At 38.3% G+C, this 17,729-nt stretch overlaps 2 protein-coding genes across 23 annotated transcripts in view; one reads left to right on the plus strand and one right to left on the minus strand.

Annotated features, from left to right (window-relative positions):
- Positions 1–478: 478 nt before the first annotated feature.
- Positions 479–5,749, plus strand: LOC132205771 (uncharacterized). Its single transcript, XM_059635039.1, has 14 exons — positions 479–946; positions 1,003–1,101; positions 1,227–1,466; positions 1,676–1,985; positions 2,042–2,247; positions 2,305–2,466; positions 3,251–3,520; positions 3,587–3,685; positions 3,740–3,979; positions 4,133–4,442; positions 4,496–4,701; positions 4,759–5,381; positions 5,432–5,468; positions 5,531–5,749. Exons 1-12 carry the CDS (start codon positions 713–715, stop codon positions 4,936–4,938), a joined length of 2,556 nt encoding a protein of 851 aa, XP_059491022.1. The 5' UTR covers positions 479–712; the 3' UTR covers positions 4,939–5,381; positions 5,432–5,468; positions 5,531–5,749.
- The window catches only part of LOC132205798 (basement membrane-specific heparan sulfate proteoglycan core protein), a 72,425-nt gene continuing 60,426 nt past the window's right edge, over positions 5,731–17,729 (minus strand). For 20 of the 22 annotated variants that reach the window (XM_059635094.1, XM_059635098.1, XM_059635088.1 and 17 more), the window contains 25 exons: positions 16,897–17,045; positions 16,659–16,839; positions 16,337–16,488; positions 16,156–16,279; positions 15,782–16,079; positions 15,444–15,706; positions 15,205–15,385; positions 14,901–15,140; positions 14,544–14,846; positions 14,302–14,483; positions 13,708–13,968; positions 13,358–13,618; positions 13,045–13,173; positions 12,287–12,580; positions 11,888–12,114; positions 11,614–11,836; positions 11,230–11,562; positions 10,955–11,173; positions 10,735–10,897; positions 10,022–10,585; positions 9,506–9,642; positions 8,830–9,258; positions 8,617–8,764; positions 8,181–8,368; positions 5,731–7,842 (listed from right to left, as the gene is read on the minus strand). In XM_059635094.1, the coding sequence (XP_059491077.1) occupies positions 8,185–8,368; positions 8,617–8,764; positions 8,830–9,258; positions 9,506–9,642; positions 10,022–10,585; positions 10,735–10,897; positions 10,955–11,173; positions 11,230–11,562; positions 11,614–11,836; positions 11,888–12,114; positions 12,287–12,580; positions 13,045–13,173; positions 13,358–13,618; positions 13,708–13,968; positions 14,302–14,483; positions 14,544–14,846; positions 14,901–15,140; positions 15,205–15,385; positions 15,444–15,706; positions 15,782–16,079; positions 16,156–16,279; positions 16,337–16,488; positions 16,659–16,839; positions 16,897–17,045 (5,645 nt within the window). In that variant the 3' untranslated portion in view covers positions 5,731–7,842; positions 8,181–8,184. The remainder of the gene's footprint in view (positions 7,843–8,180; positions 8,369–8,616; positions 8,765–8,829; positions 9,259–9,505; positions 9,643–10,021; positions 10,586–10,734; positions 10,898–10,954; positions 11,174–11,229; positions 11,563–11,613; positions 11,837–11,887; positions 12,115–12,286; positions 12,581–13,044; positions 13,174–13,357; positions 13,619–13,707; positions 13,969–14,301; positions 14,484–14,543; positions 14,847–14,900; positions 15,141–15,204; positions 15,386–15,443; positions 15,707–15,781; positions 16,080–16,155; positions 16,280–16,336; positions 16,489–16,658; positions 16,840–16,896; positions 17,046–17,729) is intronic. The other 2 variants (XM_059635090.1, XM_059635084.1) reach the window with 2 other exon arrangements.

Raw genomic sequence — 17,729 nt, forward strand, 5'->3', positions numbered from 1 at the left:
AAACTTATGGATGATAAGTTAAGCACACACCTACACCAAAGTAAGCGGGTTGGTTAAAAAGTTCTGCCTTTTAAAAATAATTACTTTGCTCAAAAATGGAAACGTACGAAAAATTGAAGGAAAAAAACTAAAAATTCTGCGCCAGTTCGCTATTTATTTGGCACAGACTACAAGAATTATAACAAATATTCCTATTTAAAATACATATTTCAATTGAAGTAAAAAGTATATTTGAATATTTTAAACATTTATTTACAAAATTTTTATTCGTAGTAACAATTTTAGTTGATTTTTCTTTTTATTGTCACAAAACTAAAGATAAAAAAATGCACTGTAAATAAAAAAAAAGTAGAATTTTTTATTAGACTTGAATTTGATTTTGATTCGACTTTTCCATTAATATATTTCAGATCGAGAGATAATTATTATCTCTGATGTATCTCATGTCGATGTCAATGAAATTTTGTAAAGTTCTTAATTGTTATTTTTTAACCAAATAAATTTAAACGAAAAATGCTCCTCTCTTTACACCCCGCCAGTGACACGCCCCCTTCAGTAGGTTAATAATTTGTTTTCCTGTCGTCACAGGCTCGCAAATAATGCAGCAATTCGTGGTGTTTATGTTATTTTTGTGCGACTGATGGGAGCGAGCACGGCCTGAGGAGAGGCTGGAACTGCTGAAAGTCGAAAATTTGAGTGAAAGGTCGTCAATATGCCAGGCACGTCCGATTTTCTGCGCCGAAACAAGATCAAATTGGCTACGGTGGGTGGTCTGTTGGTGGTGATTTTGGCGCTCACCCTCTACTCGACCACCTCGGCAGGTGGCAGCGATGAGGAACTGGTCAGGGTCATCCTGCAGGAGGACATTGATCCTGCAGACGTGCAAGAGCAAATCAAGGCCGCGAATCGCACGTCGGGAAATTCGACTCTGATATTCGCCTCTGTGGTTAGAAAAATTTTACAATAATTTGTTTCCTCTCAAATTAACTATTTTGAAATCAGATTTTTCGCCACGGTGACAGAAATCCAACCAACCCTTACAAGACTGACCCCTACGCAGATGGATCTGATTATGTAGGAGGATGGGGAGCCCTGACTACGGTAAAAATTCAAATAATACATCATAACCTTCTCTATGTTGAATCATTTTGGTTAATCAATATTTTTCAACCTTAGAAATTTTAAATTTTATTCTATTTTTAATTAATAATTTTTTCCACCCTCAGAAGGGAAAGCGGCGCATGTACCTTTTGGGCAAGCAAATACGGAAGAGGTACACTGCCCTGATTCCACCGTTGTACCTGCCAGAGGATATTTATGTGCTGAGCAGTGATGCCGACCGCTGCATAATGAGCGTCGAGTGCCTCCTAGTAGCTTTATACCCACCACTGCCCTTCCAGAAAATCCACCCTGGTCTCGATTGGCAGCCCATTCCGGTCCACACAGTTCCAAGAGATCTTGACAGGGTAATTATTTACCTAGATATTCTTTTATGATCAAAATCTGCCGTTTTTTAAGTAAATTTAAAACTTTGTATAAAAAAAAAAATAAAATTAAATTCTGTTTTATTTAAATTAATGTTTGAATTCAATAATAATTTTAGGTATATATCAATTTTTATCTCTCTTGAAGCAATTATTTTCTGTATCTAATTGCAATTTTTTGTCTTGTGCAGGTTGTCAGCGCGAAAAGTGTGTGTCCAAAGTATTCCGAGGCCCTCAACTGCGTTTACAACGGCTCTTACTCGGCCCTAATCAACTCGAACCACAGTCAACTTTTGACCATGCTGACCGAGAAAAGCGGAGAACCAATTAAAAACTACGCCCAGGCTGAATCTCTCTACAACACTTTGGCCCTTCAGAAAGAACTGGGATTGCAATTGCCCCATTGGGCCTCGGAACAAGTTCTGCAGAGTATGAAGCAATTGGCCATCGATTCTCTTGCTGCTTTCACGCACACCAAGTTCATGCAGAAAATCAAAGGAGGTTTGCATTTTGCTGAATTTCAATTTGAAACTTTTGACTATAAATTAAAATATTAGGCCCACTTTTGTCTGAAATCCAAGATAGGATGCAGAAAAAGAAATCTGGTGACAGTCGGCTGAAACTCTTCATGGTTTCTGGCCACGACCTCACCCTGATAAACCTCCTGCGAACTCTGGGTTTCACGAATGATCTTTGGAAACCAAACTTCTCGGCTTCGCTCCTTGTCGAACTTCACAGAATCGAGAAAAATGACATAGTTCAAGTAATTAATATTTATTATTATTATAATTTTATATTCTATTTCTTTTGTAATTTTCAGTTATGGTACAATAACGGATTTGAAGAAAATGCCAATTTTGAGCGTCTTCAAATACCTGGCTGTGACCTCGACTGCACACTCGAAGCATTCCTTGAGGTGACCAGGGACGTGATTCCCACTACTTGGAACCAGGATTGCACAACAGGACCTTCTGATAACGAGGCTTGCTTGCATTTGTGATTCGTAAGTTCCTAGACAAATATTTCTGGCAGTGCCTTAAAAGACAGCATATTTTGATATTTTTTCTTGAGAAAAACCATGAGATATTTTTGGTAACTTTTGTGCAATAGATTATTAGATCCTCGCATTTACTAAGAAAAGTATTTGTACAATAAATACATTAACTAATTGAAATCCAAACTTTTTCATTTAATGTAAAATATTTGAAGTCGTATAACATGCCAAATGTTAAGGTCCTATTGGTTAACCCTGGCAGCTTCAATGATACAGGAGATGTGTGCTCTAAATACCTCCATTGCTATATTGAGGTTTGGCAGGTTGGTGAACTCTCCCTGTGAAGCAATAATTATGTTATTGTTTGAAAACACAAGAGATTTAACTAATTGTATGTGCTGATTCTGTGTTCCTTTCTCTTATCGAAGCGGCAATTTATTTATTTATATTATTTAATCAGTTTTATGTATAATGAATTAGTTGTCTGTCTTTGTGCTTCGCATTTAGATTGCTAGGAGGGTACTTAAATATTTTCTTTCTTCTCTGAAATTAATTAAATTGTTTTTATTCCTTTTTTTAGTAGGTATCAGAATTTGAATTTTAATATGCAGATCCCAAAGTTTGACAAATTGTTGAAATACACTTTTACATTTATTATTTAAGCAAGACTTATTCACCTCTTTGGTCTTTGCCTTATCTCTGCGTCGCAGGCTCAAAGAATTTCGAATTTGATCCAAAGAATTATAATATTATTATTTTGTGCAACTGATAGTCTAGAACCCGGCCTGAGGTGGAGGTGCAAGTAGAGAATACAATGTTCCCCAATTTGCCAAGCACAGCCGATTTCCTGCGTGGAAATAAGATCAAATTAGCTACGGTGGGTATTCTTTTGGTGGTGATTTTGGTGCTCACCATCTACTGGACCACCTTGGAGAAGCAGGTCAGGTTCATCCTGCTGGACGATTATTCTGCAGACGTACAGGAGCAGATCAATGCTGCAAATCGCACGACAGGAAATTCAACTGTGATTTTTGCATCTTTGGTTAGTGTTAAGAAAAATATTCGTGAATTTTCTCAAATTATTTATTCACTTGATAAATTTTCATAGATTTTCCGCCACGGCGACAGAAATCCAACCAACTCTTACAACACTGACCCTTACGCAGATGGATCTGATTACATAGGAGGAATTGGAGCTCTTACTTTGGTCAATGAAAATAAATTTAATCCTTTTCTTCATTATTAATTTTTATTTTCAAAGAAGGGAAAGCGGCGCATGTACCTTTTGGGCAAGCACATTCGAAACAGGTACACTTCCCTGATTCCACCGTTGTACCTGCCAGAGGATATTTACGTGCTGAGCAGTGAAGCCGACCGCAGCATAATGAGCGTCGAGTGCCTCCTAGCAGCTTTACACCCACCACTGCCCTTCCAGAAAATCCACCCTGGCCTTGATTGGCAGCCCATACCTGTGCACATGGTCCCATTTCGTCATGACAAGGTATTAATTACCTTAAAACCAAACAAAGCTATTCTTAATATTTTAATATTAAATAACAATAAATAATGTTTTTAATTAAATCAATTTGATGCTATCAAACAATCCAAAAGAAAACTCCCGGCTTTCATAATTTTTATTTTTGCAAATTTGCAGGTTGTCATAGCTAAAAATCTGTGTCCAAAGTATTCCGAAGCGCTCTCCTGCGTTTACAACAGCTCGTACTCGACCCATATCAATTCAAACCACAGTCAACTTTTGACCATGTTGACCGAGAAAAGTGGAGGACCAATTAGGAACTACGCCCAAGCAGAATTTCTCTATAACATTCTTATCCTCCAGAAGGAACTGGGATTGCCGTTGCCGGAGTGGGCTTCGGACCAAGTTTTGCAGAGCATGAAGCAATTGGCCATCAATTCTCTCGCTGCTTTCACGCACACCAAGTTCATGCAGAAAATCAAAGGAGGTTTGCATTACCATTTCAAATTAAAAAATTGTGAATATAGATAAAAATATTAGGCCCACTTTTGTCTGAAATCCAAGATAGAATGCAGAAAAAGAAATCTGGTGAGGGTCGACTGAAACTCTTCATGGTTTCTGGCCATGACCTCACCCTTGTAAACCTTTTGCGAGCTCTGGGTTTCACGGACGATCCTTGGAAACCAAATTTTTCGGCTTCGCTCCTTGTCGAACTTCACAGAATTGAGAAAAATTACATAGTTCAAGTAATTATTTTTTATTATATAATAATTTTATATTATATTTTCTTTTTTAATATTCAGTTATGGTACAATAACGGATTCGAAGAAAATGCCAATTTTGAGCGTCTTCAAATACCTGGCTGTGACCTCGACTGCACACTCGAAGCATTCCTAGAAGTGACCAAGGACGTGGTTCCTACTACTTGGGACCAGGATTGTACGACAGGACCTTCTGACAGGGAAGCTTGCTTAAATATCTGACTATTTCCTTGAAAATATTTTATTTTTTGCAGTAGACGAGAACATTTTAAAATATTTTTAGAGAAAGATTTATGAAATTTTGGAACTCTGGTGTAATTAATATGTAGTTTTGCTAATATACTATAAAAAGCATACGCCAATAAATCAATTACTTTATAATTGATATATATATAAAACAAAAACTTGTATACCTTTGTCGTGAAATATCAAGCCCTGAAAAACTAGAAGCACATTTATGTTTCCTGTTTGGGAATTCCAGCAGCTCTGATTATACAGGAAGTGTGTTGCTACAACTCTCCGCTTCCATTGCTGCATAAATCTGTAGGTTTGCAAGTTCCCTCAGAGTGCAACAATACGTGGTCGTATTTGAAAACTGTCGCAGTAAAATGAGGAATTTTACTTTGGCGTTGATTTTCTTCGTCTTTCTTTCTTTGATCATGACGGTAATTTTTTTTTAATTTTTCAATCATAAGCATATCATTTTTGAATCTAGACTTCTGGATTTGCTTTTTACTCTCGCTTGTTGGAGGGTAATGAAATATATTTTCTCCCATTTTCAAAGTTGATTATTTAAGTCTGTTATACTTGACAGGCAGCAAGAAATTGAAAATGGAGAGGGCCATGGGTCTAAGACACTAATTAATGGTTTATAGCTCCATAATTTATGAATTTGGCAGTTATATAATTGTGGAGGCAAAAAAAAAAATATAACAAGGGAGTGGGGAGTGGGGATTTGAAAACTTCATAGCAATCTGTTTTTCCCCTCGTAAAAATGGAATAAATTCGCAAGTATTTCCAAGCACAAAACATCTTATCTTATTAATTTAATTACAAATTAAACACACCTTTTTCTTGAAAAGAATCTTGATTTATGGCACGCATTACATTGATATATTCATTATTTTAGCACCACTTATTACAATTTTTAGTGTAGTTCTTCCAACGTAAAGATTTATCATTAGTGATCCGTTTGGATATATTAGTAATAAAATTTTTTTCTTTCCTAATCTGCAGCGTAGAGGAGTGCGCTGATTTTTCATATATAAATTATAAAGAATGTTCACAAAGAGTACAAATGCATTACGTCATATTTTACATATTTCGGAAAAAGAAAAGGCTCGGAGCTGATGATACTTAAAATAGGTGTATAAGAACACAACAAACAAGACTTCTGAGAGATATTATATTAATTCACTTTGAACGAATCACTGCCAATTTAAAGTTACTATCGTGCTTTTATTGTCTGCATAGGCACCATTATTTTCATTACTTTTTGCAATTATGGCACCGGATCATCCTAATATTATGATTTGCAGTTACCAATAATTAATTTTCTTTATCAGATATACATTTATATAGACTCCCCCAATAAACTACCTCTTTAAATAGTTTTGATTTAACTGATAATATAATAGCAAAAAGTGAAATAAATTTTTTGGGTACCATCATAATGTCCTAAAGAAAATGTCCTAAATTGAGGTTAAAGACAATGTCCTAACAGAGAATGTCCTAAAGAAAATATCCTAAAGATAATGTCCTAAAAGCTATGATCGCACATTGTCCTAAAGATTTTGTCCTAATTGAATTTAAAGAAAATGTCCTAAATTTCGGAAAATTGGTTGATATATTATAAAAGTTTAGTTTTTTCAACAGGGACTAACATGAACTTCATTCCTTATCAAATGAATTCACTTATGCAGAAAGAATATGATGCTAATTGTCGAGCTTCTCTGTCACATTTCTAACGAAAGTTGATCATATAATTCAAAATATTAAAGTGTATATAAGTTTGAAACAATCATATTATATTCCACAAATACAAATAATTTAAAAAAATAATATTATTACTATAACGTATATTGAAAATAAATTTAACGAATATTTTCAATTAGAATTTTTCAAATTTTTTGTTTTGAAAAAAAAATTCGAATGATATTTCTAAGTAAACTTTTTCATAGGAAACAAAAATACATTTTCCTGAAGATTTTTACGAAATTCTTTGAAACTATTGTATGGAAGAAAGATTAATAGTTATAATTTCTCAACTACCCGTAGAAAAAGCGAAGAAAAAAATATTTAAAAAAAAATATTTAAAAAAAAATATTACAGTCATTACAAAAGCCTAAAATTACTAAAATTAGTTCAAAAGTCTATAATATATATGTAATTATGTATATTTTCCGATAAAGACTATATATGAAACGTAAAATAATATTTTGAATCAGGATAAATTTTAACACAAAATTACTTGAAAGGATAAATTAAATTTTTTTTGCACATGACACATGACTTGTCATAACTTTCAGGCGTTAGGATATTTTCTGTTAGGACATTTTCAATTCTCACTTTTAGGGCATTTTCTTTAGGATATTTTCTGTAGGACATTTTCTTTAGGATATTTTCCGTTAGGACATTTTCTGTTAGGACATTGTCTTTAGGACATTGTGAGGCACCCCAATTTTTTATATTTGACCAAATTCAAAAGGGAGTCTTATTTTTTCGTCTCGAAGCGGAAAGACTAGCAAAAATAATAAGAGGTGGTAGAGTACAAAATAATAACAATTTTGGTCCAGAAGAACTATGCAAATAAGTAAAAGCTCTCGTCAGGTTAACAATATTCATACCTTTTAGGAAATGCGCGGAAATTAAAATTAAAAAAGCCACTTTTTGCCGAATTCAAATATATAAAACACATCTCACAATCAGCAGAGCGGCGCTTTTGGAAACTAAAATAAAAATTGGGCCGTGGGCCTTTTCTCTAAAATGAACACATAATTGTCAAAGTTTGTGTGTGATCGATCAAAAAATTCGATCTAGTAGGCTCGGTTGAGCTGCACCGACAGATCTTCGGTGTCTTCAGGTTCTTCTACGGGACTTTCGTAGTCGTTCTCGAAAGATGAGCCGCTAGAAAGGCGGAAAAGTCAATTAGAACAAATTTGGTAAAATCAAAGGAAGTCACAGATAATAATTATAAAGCAAAATTCCAACAAAAAAAGGAGTCCTCAAGCCGAGTGCACTAAAATTGCGAGGAGTTATTTTTCAAAGTTTGAAACTAAAAAGAGAAAAATTCACAAAGGCCTAAAATAAAACAAAAACTAAGGACCTAAGAAAAGGTAGACAGAACACAAAACGCAAGCTACAACTCTGCAACACAAAACATCCACAGGTGCGGCGCAAAACGCGGACAAGTCACAAGAAAAGGAACATTTATTTATCCTTGGAAATAATTCCTTTTTCTTTACCAATCTAAATAATGTGGTAGAAATTGCAGTTGAAAACGGCGAGAACGACCGCGTTAGACACGACGAGCAGAGGCAACAAGATCAGCCGCACGGACCCTGACGACGAAGAGCCTGGCAGAGCGCCGAGCCTGATTGTTTTGTGGGGCGCGTCATCTCTCAGCACCAACGACGACGGCTCCCAAATACCCCTTATCACGATTTGCAAGAGAAATTCACTTAGTAAAATCATGCGCAAGAGGAAAGAAATTCAAGGAAATTATAAAAATCCAAATTTTAAAATTAATTCTGAAATTAATTTTTTAATTTAAAATACCAAAAATCTTTGATCTCAAAAAGTTAGTCCTTTCTGTTCATCAAAAAGCAAAAATCCATGCTAAAATTTATCATTTTTTAAAGTAAAAAAAGAACATATTCAGAGAAACTAAAGTAAAATTACCTGGAACACTTCTGAGCATTGACTGAAATGATCGCCTTTTCGAAGAGATTCAAAAGCGCCGAGTTGTTGAAGCGCACCGAGTGGATGCACCCTGTGAAGCCCTGGCCATGCTTCCCACCAGTCATAAACTGGAGCTTGGGTAAACCACCTAAAAAATTTTAATTTAAAGATAGATTAACATTTTGTTTTTCAAATTAAAGAATCTAAATTTACCCAAGAAGATGTTTCCATTTGTGTTAAGCAGCTTGAGGGTGCCAAGGCTGACCCCGATGACTGGTTCGTCCGAGTCAAGCGTCATCGAGCCGTTGTTGGCGTGGCGCCAGATGCGGACAGTGTGTCGCTGTTTGTCGTCCACCCGTCTGCGTGACACGAGTTTGGCTGGACCCGAGCCGAGCTCCCAGCCGAACTCGAGGTATCCGTCAACCACGGCCAGGGAAAGGTAATCCTCCGAGCGGCCAGTGTTCTTCAGGCCGGGCGTGCTGGGCGATTGGCCGTGCCAGAGCAGAAGACCATGGGCACTGCGCGCCGTGAACTCAACCTGCAGCTCCTCAGGTTGGTTGGAGTTGATGTGTGGCAGGAAGGTCTTGTTCAACTCGAGGTACCCGTCACCAGCAAAACCAACCTCTTCACCATACTCCTCGCCTGGGAAAATGATAATTTAAAAAAAAAATACATTATTGAACATAATTATCAGAATTGTTTTTAGACATAATTCAATTAATCTTATTATCCAACAGTTAAATTTTTTACAGTATTTTATTAATTGAAAAATTCCTGTTTCTACCAGTTGCTCTTAAACTTGCAATGTACTAAAATAAATTTAAAAATATAGAGAAATAAGAGCTCTTTTGTTATATTTCATGATGTATTCATCAATAAATTAACTTACGGATCTCGCAGTTAAGTCCGGCAAAGCCTTTGGGACAGTTGCACTTGTACGAAGTGGACGTACCAACGCACACGCCATCGTTCTGGCAGAAGGCCTGCGTGCTGCACATGTTATCCTCACTCTCGCAGTTCTTGCCTCTGAAAATAACATAAATTGTTAGTCAACGTAGAAAGTGTAAAACAAATATAGGCTTAAGAATTATATAATATATATTCAAGATTAAAATTAATGTTAATTCATTGTTTCAAAAAAAATTGAAACAACAAATTAAATTTACTGTAACCATGATTTGAAAAATTCCCAATGTTATAATATTAAAAAATTTTAAAATTATGCTTACAATTGGAATAAAAAGAATTATTGACCGAATTACCACTAAAATTATATTAAATTAAAAACCAAAATATAAAAGTGAGTAGGTTTTCAGATGCGATTTGAACTTAAAAAATTAAAAAAAAAATATTAAATAGTTTTTTTCATTTTATTACAAATAAAAATTAAAATAAATTATTTTACCTGAATCCTTCAGGGCAGTAGCAAGTGTAATCATTCTCAAAGTTTTCACAAGACGCGCCTTGCAAGCATGGTGAACTGTCGCATGGTGACTCGATCAGGCACTGCGCCACATTCGACGCGCCAACAGCCGAGTTGATGATGTCCAGGCTGACACCAGTGACGTTGATCTGCGAGATGCATCCTTCAAAGCCCCTCTTGACTCCAACCTGCGAGTTCAGGGTGACCTCTGACTTGTCCCAACCGCCTAGATAGAGCAACGTGCCCAAATTCAAGCCTCTCTTGGATCCTGGCGCTTTTCCGACCGTCGGTTCCTCGCCGTCCACCGAAATCGATCCGACCGCCAGAGGTCCCCGGCTGACAGACACTCTGTGCCACTTGCCAGGGCTCAGGGTCTTTTCGCTGCGGATGGTGGCCAGGCCGGAGCCCATGTTGAACCGGAACTCAGCCTTTTCGTCCTTGATGACGACTGCGAGGAAATCTCCGGTGCCGTCATTATTTTGGGCGGTGTATAGGAGGAGGCTGTCGTCCAAATCCTTGGGCTTGAATCGAAAGCCGATGTCTGACCTGCAGATTAAAGAATATTATGCAAGGGATTTATTTTTATTGAAGAGAAAATTAAATTTGTTGGTTAAACAAACATACTTAATAAAAAGTAGGCAATTTTACCTACTAATATGTCGCGCAGGTTGCATAATATAGCTTTTTTAACTTACTTTCCAAACGTCCTGAGTTTTGGGTAAGAAATCCAAGCATTTTTGCTGAACAGGGGCTCAGATATTTTGATCTGCTTGTCACATTTAGCACCCTCAGTGCCAAGTGGGCAGTAGCACTCGATACTTCTGTCCTTTTCCTCGCAACGTCCTGCACCACAGGCTCCTGTTTTGAAACAAACGTTTAAAATTACTGGGATGCGTTACATTATTAAAAATTTACCAGGGTAGCAGACTTCACCCTGGAACTCGCAGTTGATGCCTGAGTAGCCTGAAGGGCAGATGCACTTGTATCCCATTTCAGCGTAGGCTTCTTGACAAACGCCCTGATTGATGCACTTGCTTTCGGCGCAAGTTTCACACAGGGTCACACCTTCCTTGACCAAGGCCTCCTTCATCAGGTCGACTTGCTTGGATCCGAGGATCAGTTTTCCAACACAACCTATTCATAGCAATTATATGTAATTTTCCCAAAAAAATTTCAATAAAGATTCTGACCAACGAATCCTTTAGTGAATCCATTGAGTCTGTGGATGTTGGAGTAATCAGGCACTCCTGCAATGTACAGCGAGTCCTGCAGATCCAGACCCAGGAACCTGCCAGTTTCGATGCCAACAAATGGACTGCCACCATTCACCTTCATCATGCCCTCTTTGTTGATTTTGCTGATTTTAACCGTGTGCCATTCGCCCAACTTCAGTTGCTCGTTGCCCTTGATGATCACCGGTGAGAGACCAGTGGAGAACCTGAACTCAGGGATTCCACTATTGAGACCAAAGGAGAAGAAGTCACCTGAGCCACCCAGTTGCTGACCGTTGTACAGAATCGAGCCTGAGGAACTTGGTTTTCAAAACTTTCTAGATAATTTAATTTATAATTTACCATTAGGGTTTTCAGGTTTGAACGAAATCTCAATGCTGAAACTAGAGTATGCGTTGCTCAGGGTCGGAAGGGCCATGTATGAGTTGGGGCTTTGGCCGAAATAGGGCACTAAGCCTGTGACCAGCAGGACTGTTGGGACCACCTGGGGTCCTTGCGAGTTGCTGGCTGTGCACAGGTAGGTGCCTGCGTCAGTAGAGTCCAGCTCAGGAATTACGAGCACGCCCTTTAATGAAAAATAAGTAAATAGGTTTGAATTTTTATAAGAAAGATTCACATCTCGAGAGTAGGCTTTTTCGGGCAGGATGGCGTTTTGCCTGGTCCAGGTATACTTGGCGTTCTCCAAGTTGCTTCGGCACTCAAGCTCGACTGTGCTGCCGAATGCAGCAGATCTGGTCAATACTGATGGTTTTGAAGGGTCAATTGTTGGCAAGTCAGGGACATCAGCGTCCACAAATCGGTTCCGATTCGGAATGAATGGAACGCGTTCAATTGACGTTGATCCTGTAAAATTCAAATTGCATTAAAATAGGCAATATTTTTATGAAAAAGACAACAAAATTTAATCAATTATTTCCATTTCATACTCACCAAAGTGTTAGTAAAGCAGCATAAAAATTTAAAAGAAATAATTAAGAAGTTTTGCAACAATTATTTGGAAATTATTTCAACGCACCTACAATGGCGAGCGAGTATTCGCGCGACTGCACTCCCGTAGGCGTGCGGACGTTGCACCGGTACAACCCGCCGTTGGTGCTCCTCACGTTGTTGATTCGCAGGAAGCCGCCCTGAACCTGAATGTTGTTGGCCAGGTCGTCACCCACCTTGGACCACGAAACGGCAGAGCCTGGCACGGTGGACTTGCACTGCAGGTCAACAGTGTCTCCCAGATTGATCCTGTCCTGACTGGCCTCAATTTTGATAGTTTCCTCGCGCGGTCTTGGCTGGAGCGGAGGTCGCTGTCTTGCAGCTGAAATTTTTTTCAAATTTACAAATGTTCAAAGGAGTGTGGAAACTGTGGACTATTAAGGCGGACATTTTTTAGGATAGCAAAGAATTTTGCAATTATTGTTATTTTTTTCTATCACCAAAATCTTATGTATAAACTTACACACACCCAAGGCAGTTGAATTTCCCATCACCACTCTGCTGCGATAGATTCACATCACACGTAAAAGCATTTCAACAAACACACAGCACTAAATTCTATGGTTTGAAATGTTTAAACTAAACTATTTTTTAAGAGAACAACAGCGATAAGAATTTAAATTTATTTAAATAGAAAAATTTGTTTGAATATCAAGAATTTCAGTCTGTGAGAAAAGAAAAACACTCATTTGATAAAAATAAATTACTAGAAGATGACTACATTGCGTTTTTTTTTTAGAAAAGGTAGTGAAAAACACGGATATTAATGTTTTGCAAAAAACAAACCCCTTCTCGACCGGCAATAAATCTCGTCCGTTCTGTCATCGCAGTCAAAAACGTTGTTACACCTTTTATTAAGGCTGAGGCACTGTCCGCTCTTGCACTGGTACTGGTTAATATTGCAACGACCATGCGCTGGTATATTAAAAAAGCATGCAGGAGTTAAAATCTCTCAATCAAAAATAAACTTTTGTTCAGAGTGCAATACAAAAATCCACCAAATCAATGTTAAAATAAAAAAAATCATGTAGATTAAAAATGGAATAAAAAATTCTAGCAAAAAATAATAAATTTTAAATATTATCAAATCAATACTCACGCGTCACTATGAGGTCAATGTAGTCCTGATTTTGGCCATAAGAATTCCTAACAGTGCACAAATAGCGTCCGGCGTCCTCGAGCTGAGTGTTCAAGAAACTGATTTCATTGCCTTGGGCGCTTGCCGTGGGCGGGAGACCAAATTGGCCATCCTTGCTCCACAAGACACTGTCTGATGACTCGCAACGCAAAATAATATTTGAGCCGACCTGAGTGGAAACCTGCCTTGTTCTGGCTTTGACAAGTGGAGGTGGAGCCGAGTCTGACGCAAAATTAAAAAGGAAAAATTGTGAAATAAAATATGAAAATTATATAAACCAAATCATCATAACAAATGATAATCTGAGGTACCTTCAACAATGACATCGGCTGTGGCGTCGGCAGATCCATCCCTGTTGGTCGCCCTGCAGATGTACCGTCCAGCGTCAGTGACCTCAATGCCTCTGAACTGAAGGCGTCCGTCGGATGTTTGCACAGATCTGGGCATGGGCTGACGCAGTCTTTCCCAGCTAAGGGTGATTGGTCCTTCGCCTGAAGCCTCACAAGTGATCAGGGCGTTGTCTCCAGGACGGACAGTCTGCCTATTCGGATTCAACTTGACACGGAGGGGCTCTAAAAATTTGTAGAACAATTTGAAACCAGCAAAATAATAATTTAATGGAGATACATTAAAACATAAATGGTGCATAAATGAGCAAAATTGTAACCCAAATATATAAAAAATATCTCAATTTTTAACAGAAGAACAAAAAATATTCAATAATGTTTTTTAACAAAGTGAAAATGAATTTTTCAATCTAAAAAAATAGCAAAAATATTTTTGAAACATTAAATTCTTTTGGTGATGTCACACATACCTCTTTTCTTGTTGCAAGAAACTTTACGCAGCATTAATAATTGTTTTTTAGCCCCAAACTTAACAATAGTTTAATTTTTTTTTCTCACCTACAACCTCCAGGTACGCGTTGCCCCTGAATATTTCCCTGCCATTGTGAATGCCGACGCAGGCATAGCCACCAGCGGCGCTCGAGTCCACATTGGTGATGGTGAGAATTCCGTCTTGGATTCTGTGCTCTCTCGGCATGGGCCTGTTATCTGTACGAATCCAGTTGAGGAAGATTTGCTCTCTGCGCAGAAAATAAATATTTTATTTAGCCAGAACTTTTAATTTTTTATTGTTATTTTACCCATTATTCCTCACGTAGCATCTGAGCTCGGCAGTTCCTCCAGAGCTCACTCTCATTCTGTCTTGGTCAAGAATGATCTGACCACCTCCACCCCCTGATGACGTGGGAGGTCGCGGTCTCACAGATGGTCCAGGACTGGGTCCAGAAAGGGTCCTTTCCTCAACAATAACCTGAACTCGTTCCTCATGTACGCCAGCTTCGTTTGTGGCCACGCAGCTGTAAGATCCTTCGTCTTGTCTTGAAACTCGGCTGATCTCGTAAACCGCCATCAAAGTGTTTTCAGGGGTGATTTCACCAAGATTGCTGGAAGTTTTCATTAGTTGGTTAATTTAGAAAAATTAATTTTTAAGTTTTTACTAGAAATTGGCAGGTCCAAGTTGGTGTTTCTTCCAAACCACTTTCGGAATTGGATCGCCATCGGCTCGGCACTCCAGACGCAGAGGTTGTCCTATCTGGATGGTGATTGGACCAACAGGGAGACCCCTGATGACAGGTGTTGACTGAACAATCACTGACACCATGGCGCTGACGGTTCCGACCGAGTTCTCGAGGATACATTGGTACTGACCAGCTTCGTTCTTTGAAACTTCATTGAAACTACAAATTTATTAATTAGAAAATTATTATCATTTACTAAAGAAAAATTGAAATTTTTCATTACCTGAGCACTCCACTTTGGAGCTCTTTGATTTTGCTGGACAGAGGCTTGCCATCAGCCCTTTTCCAGGTCAAGGTTGGAGTGGGGATTCCACCAGCAATGCGGCACTGAATTAGGGCGCTGCCTCCCTCGAGGACAGTTTGGTCAGTCTTGGGATATATTTCAACCAGAGGGGCCTCACGCACTATTTAGTGAGAAAAGAATCAAATAAACTAATTATTTTTAGGGAAAATCAAACAAACCTTCGACTTCGATGATAGAGTAAGTCTGCGCATCTCCTCCGGAGTTGGACGCCTTGCAAGCGTACACACCTCTGTCAGTAAAGAGTGCGCTCGTGATTCTGAGGATGTTGCCTGTGACTTGCACATTCCTGCCGAAGTCATCATTGACCTTGCTCCAGGTCACGATGGGTGTTGGGTTTCCGGTAGCTATGCAACGCAGCTCACCGCTTGTTCCCTGAACAATTGTCTGCCTCTCTGGCTCGATTCTCACACTCGGAGGGTTTCTAAATTTAAAATTGTACGTAAAAAGTTATAAACATTAATTCTATATTATTTCATCAGAAAATATATACACTTACCCTGCTGTGACAATGGTTATTCTGGCCTGACTTTGCTGCACATTGCCGTAGGAATCCGTGGCCGAGCAGACGTAAACACCCGAATCCGATGGGCTGACGTTGTAGATAATGAGCTGGCCACTAGTTTCAGAGGAAGACGCTGGCAAGTTTTCGCCACCCATTCTCGACCACCTGACTGTGTAGCCAGACGCGGCTCCCGTGCAACTCAGACGAACCGTCTCTCCAGGCTGTCCTTGGAACTCTTGGGGCTCCACCCTGATTGTGGGCGCAGGAATTGACGGCGGCTCCGATGAGCGCTCTATAATTGCATTTGATTTTTATTTAATGTTTTGTAACGAATTAATAAAATATTTAAAATTTAAAATAATTAATACCTCTGACGTAGAGGAAAGTAGAAACAGAGTCAGACCCTTCACTATTGGTGGCCGTGCACTTGAATTCTCCTTCGTCAGTCCTTCTGGCATACGGAATGCGCAGAGTTTCGCCATCAACTTCCACCTGCTCGATAAAAATTGTTTAGAATTTTTATTTAAAAGTTTAATTAATTTTAATTACACTGGGGCTTAAAGGTCGTTCATTAGCCATGTTCCACCTGATGTTTGGTCTAGGCGAGCCTGTCACGGCACACCTGAACTCTACAAATTGACCTTCTTGTACTTCTTGGAACCTCGGGTTGATCGTCGCCTGAGGAGGCTGAGCCAGAGATCCTACAAATTTCATTGAAATTTTTTATAAAAATATGCAATTTTTTTATATTTTGCTTCTGTATTTGTCAGAGAGATACCTGGTCTATCCAAATAATGTTTCGGAAAAGCTTGCGCATTTAGATACAAGTCATGGTTAAAATATGATAAAAAAAATTAAATGTAGTGCTCACCTCCAACTGTTAGAACGGCTCGTTCGGAGACAACAGAGAATTCGTCAGTGGCCACGCAGAGATAGGTGCCAGAGTCAGTGACCCGGACATCTGTGATAATCAAGAGACCCCTGCCGTCATCAGATGCCCTGGATCGAGGCAGCTCTCCGCCTTCCTTCTGCCAAGAAAGTCGAACGTCGCTCTGAAAATTTGTTTCAATTTTTTATTTCAAGGTATATTTTTTTTCTTGACTGCGTACTCTGCTCCTAAGCGACCTTCCTGAGCATTTGAATCTTGCTGTAGCTCCGATTTGCACAAGTTGAATGTTTGGTTCAGAAATCGAAATGGAGATAGTCGGAGGAGACGGCGGTGGTCTTGGCGATGGCGCAACAGGTGGCAGTGGAACGTCTAATTTTTAATAGCAAAATTAGTCTTTAAGAACCAAAGGACTTTTTTTTTAAAAAACATAAAAAATTCAACAACATAAATGGTACTCCCCAAATCTAAATGTTAGATGTTAGGTTAGGTTAGACGTACAAAAACTCTAAAGTAACACACAATTTGACGAAGAATGTAAAACTTTTGTACAGCAGTTTTTGATACTCCTTGTAAAGTTGTTATTATTCTCGTAAAAACTGCCTGTTAGAGGATTAGTTTTAGGAAATAAGATAAAACCGTTTTCCACAAGTTTGGATCAGGACACCAATAGAACAAACCACACTCCACATTAAAAAAAAGTACTAACATGAGACGCTTCTCTACTAATTTAGCTGCAAAACGCTATCTAAAATTAATGCAAATTGCAAAATAAAATAGCAGAGGGGAAAATAGAGAAGGATTTTCAGCGCCACAATAAACGCAAAAAATCTTCTCCTAGAAAAATAGATTATTTAACAATTATTAATGAGTCGCCTGCTGGGTCTTGAATAGTATAGGTCCTCCTGACCCTAAGAGACCTCCAACTGCGCTCCAATAAATTGATGATGACAAAAACTCTTTTCCACATTACAATAATTTCAGAAAATTTAAAAAGCTATTTGCAAAATAATTTATTATATAAATTTTAAAAATGTAATTTATTGGAATGTGGAG

The sequence above is a fragment of the Neocloeon triangulifer genome, unplaced genomic scaffold (genome assembly GCF_031216515.1).
Source record: "Neocloeon triangulifer isolate White Clay Creek 2 clone unplaced genomic scaffold, ASM3121651v1 ptg000003l, whole genome shotgun sequence".
Lineage (NCBI taxonomy): Eukaryota > Metazoa > Arthropoda > Insecta > Ephemeroptera > Baetidae > Neocloeon > Neocloeon triangulifer.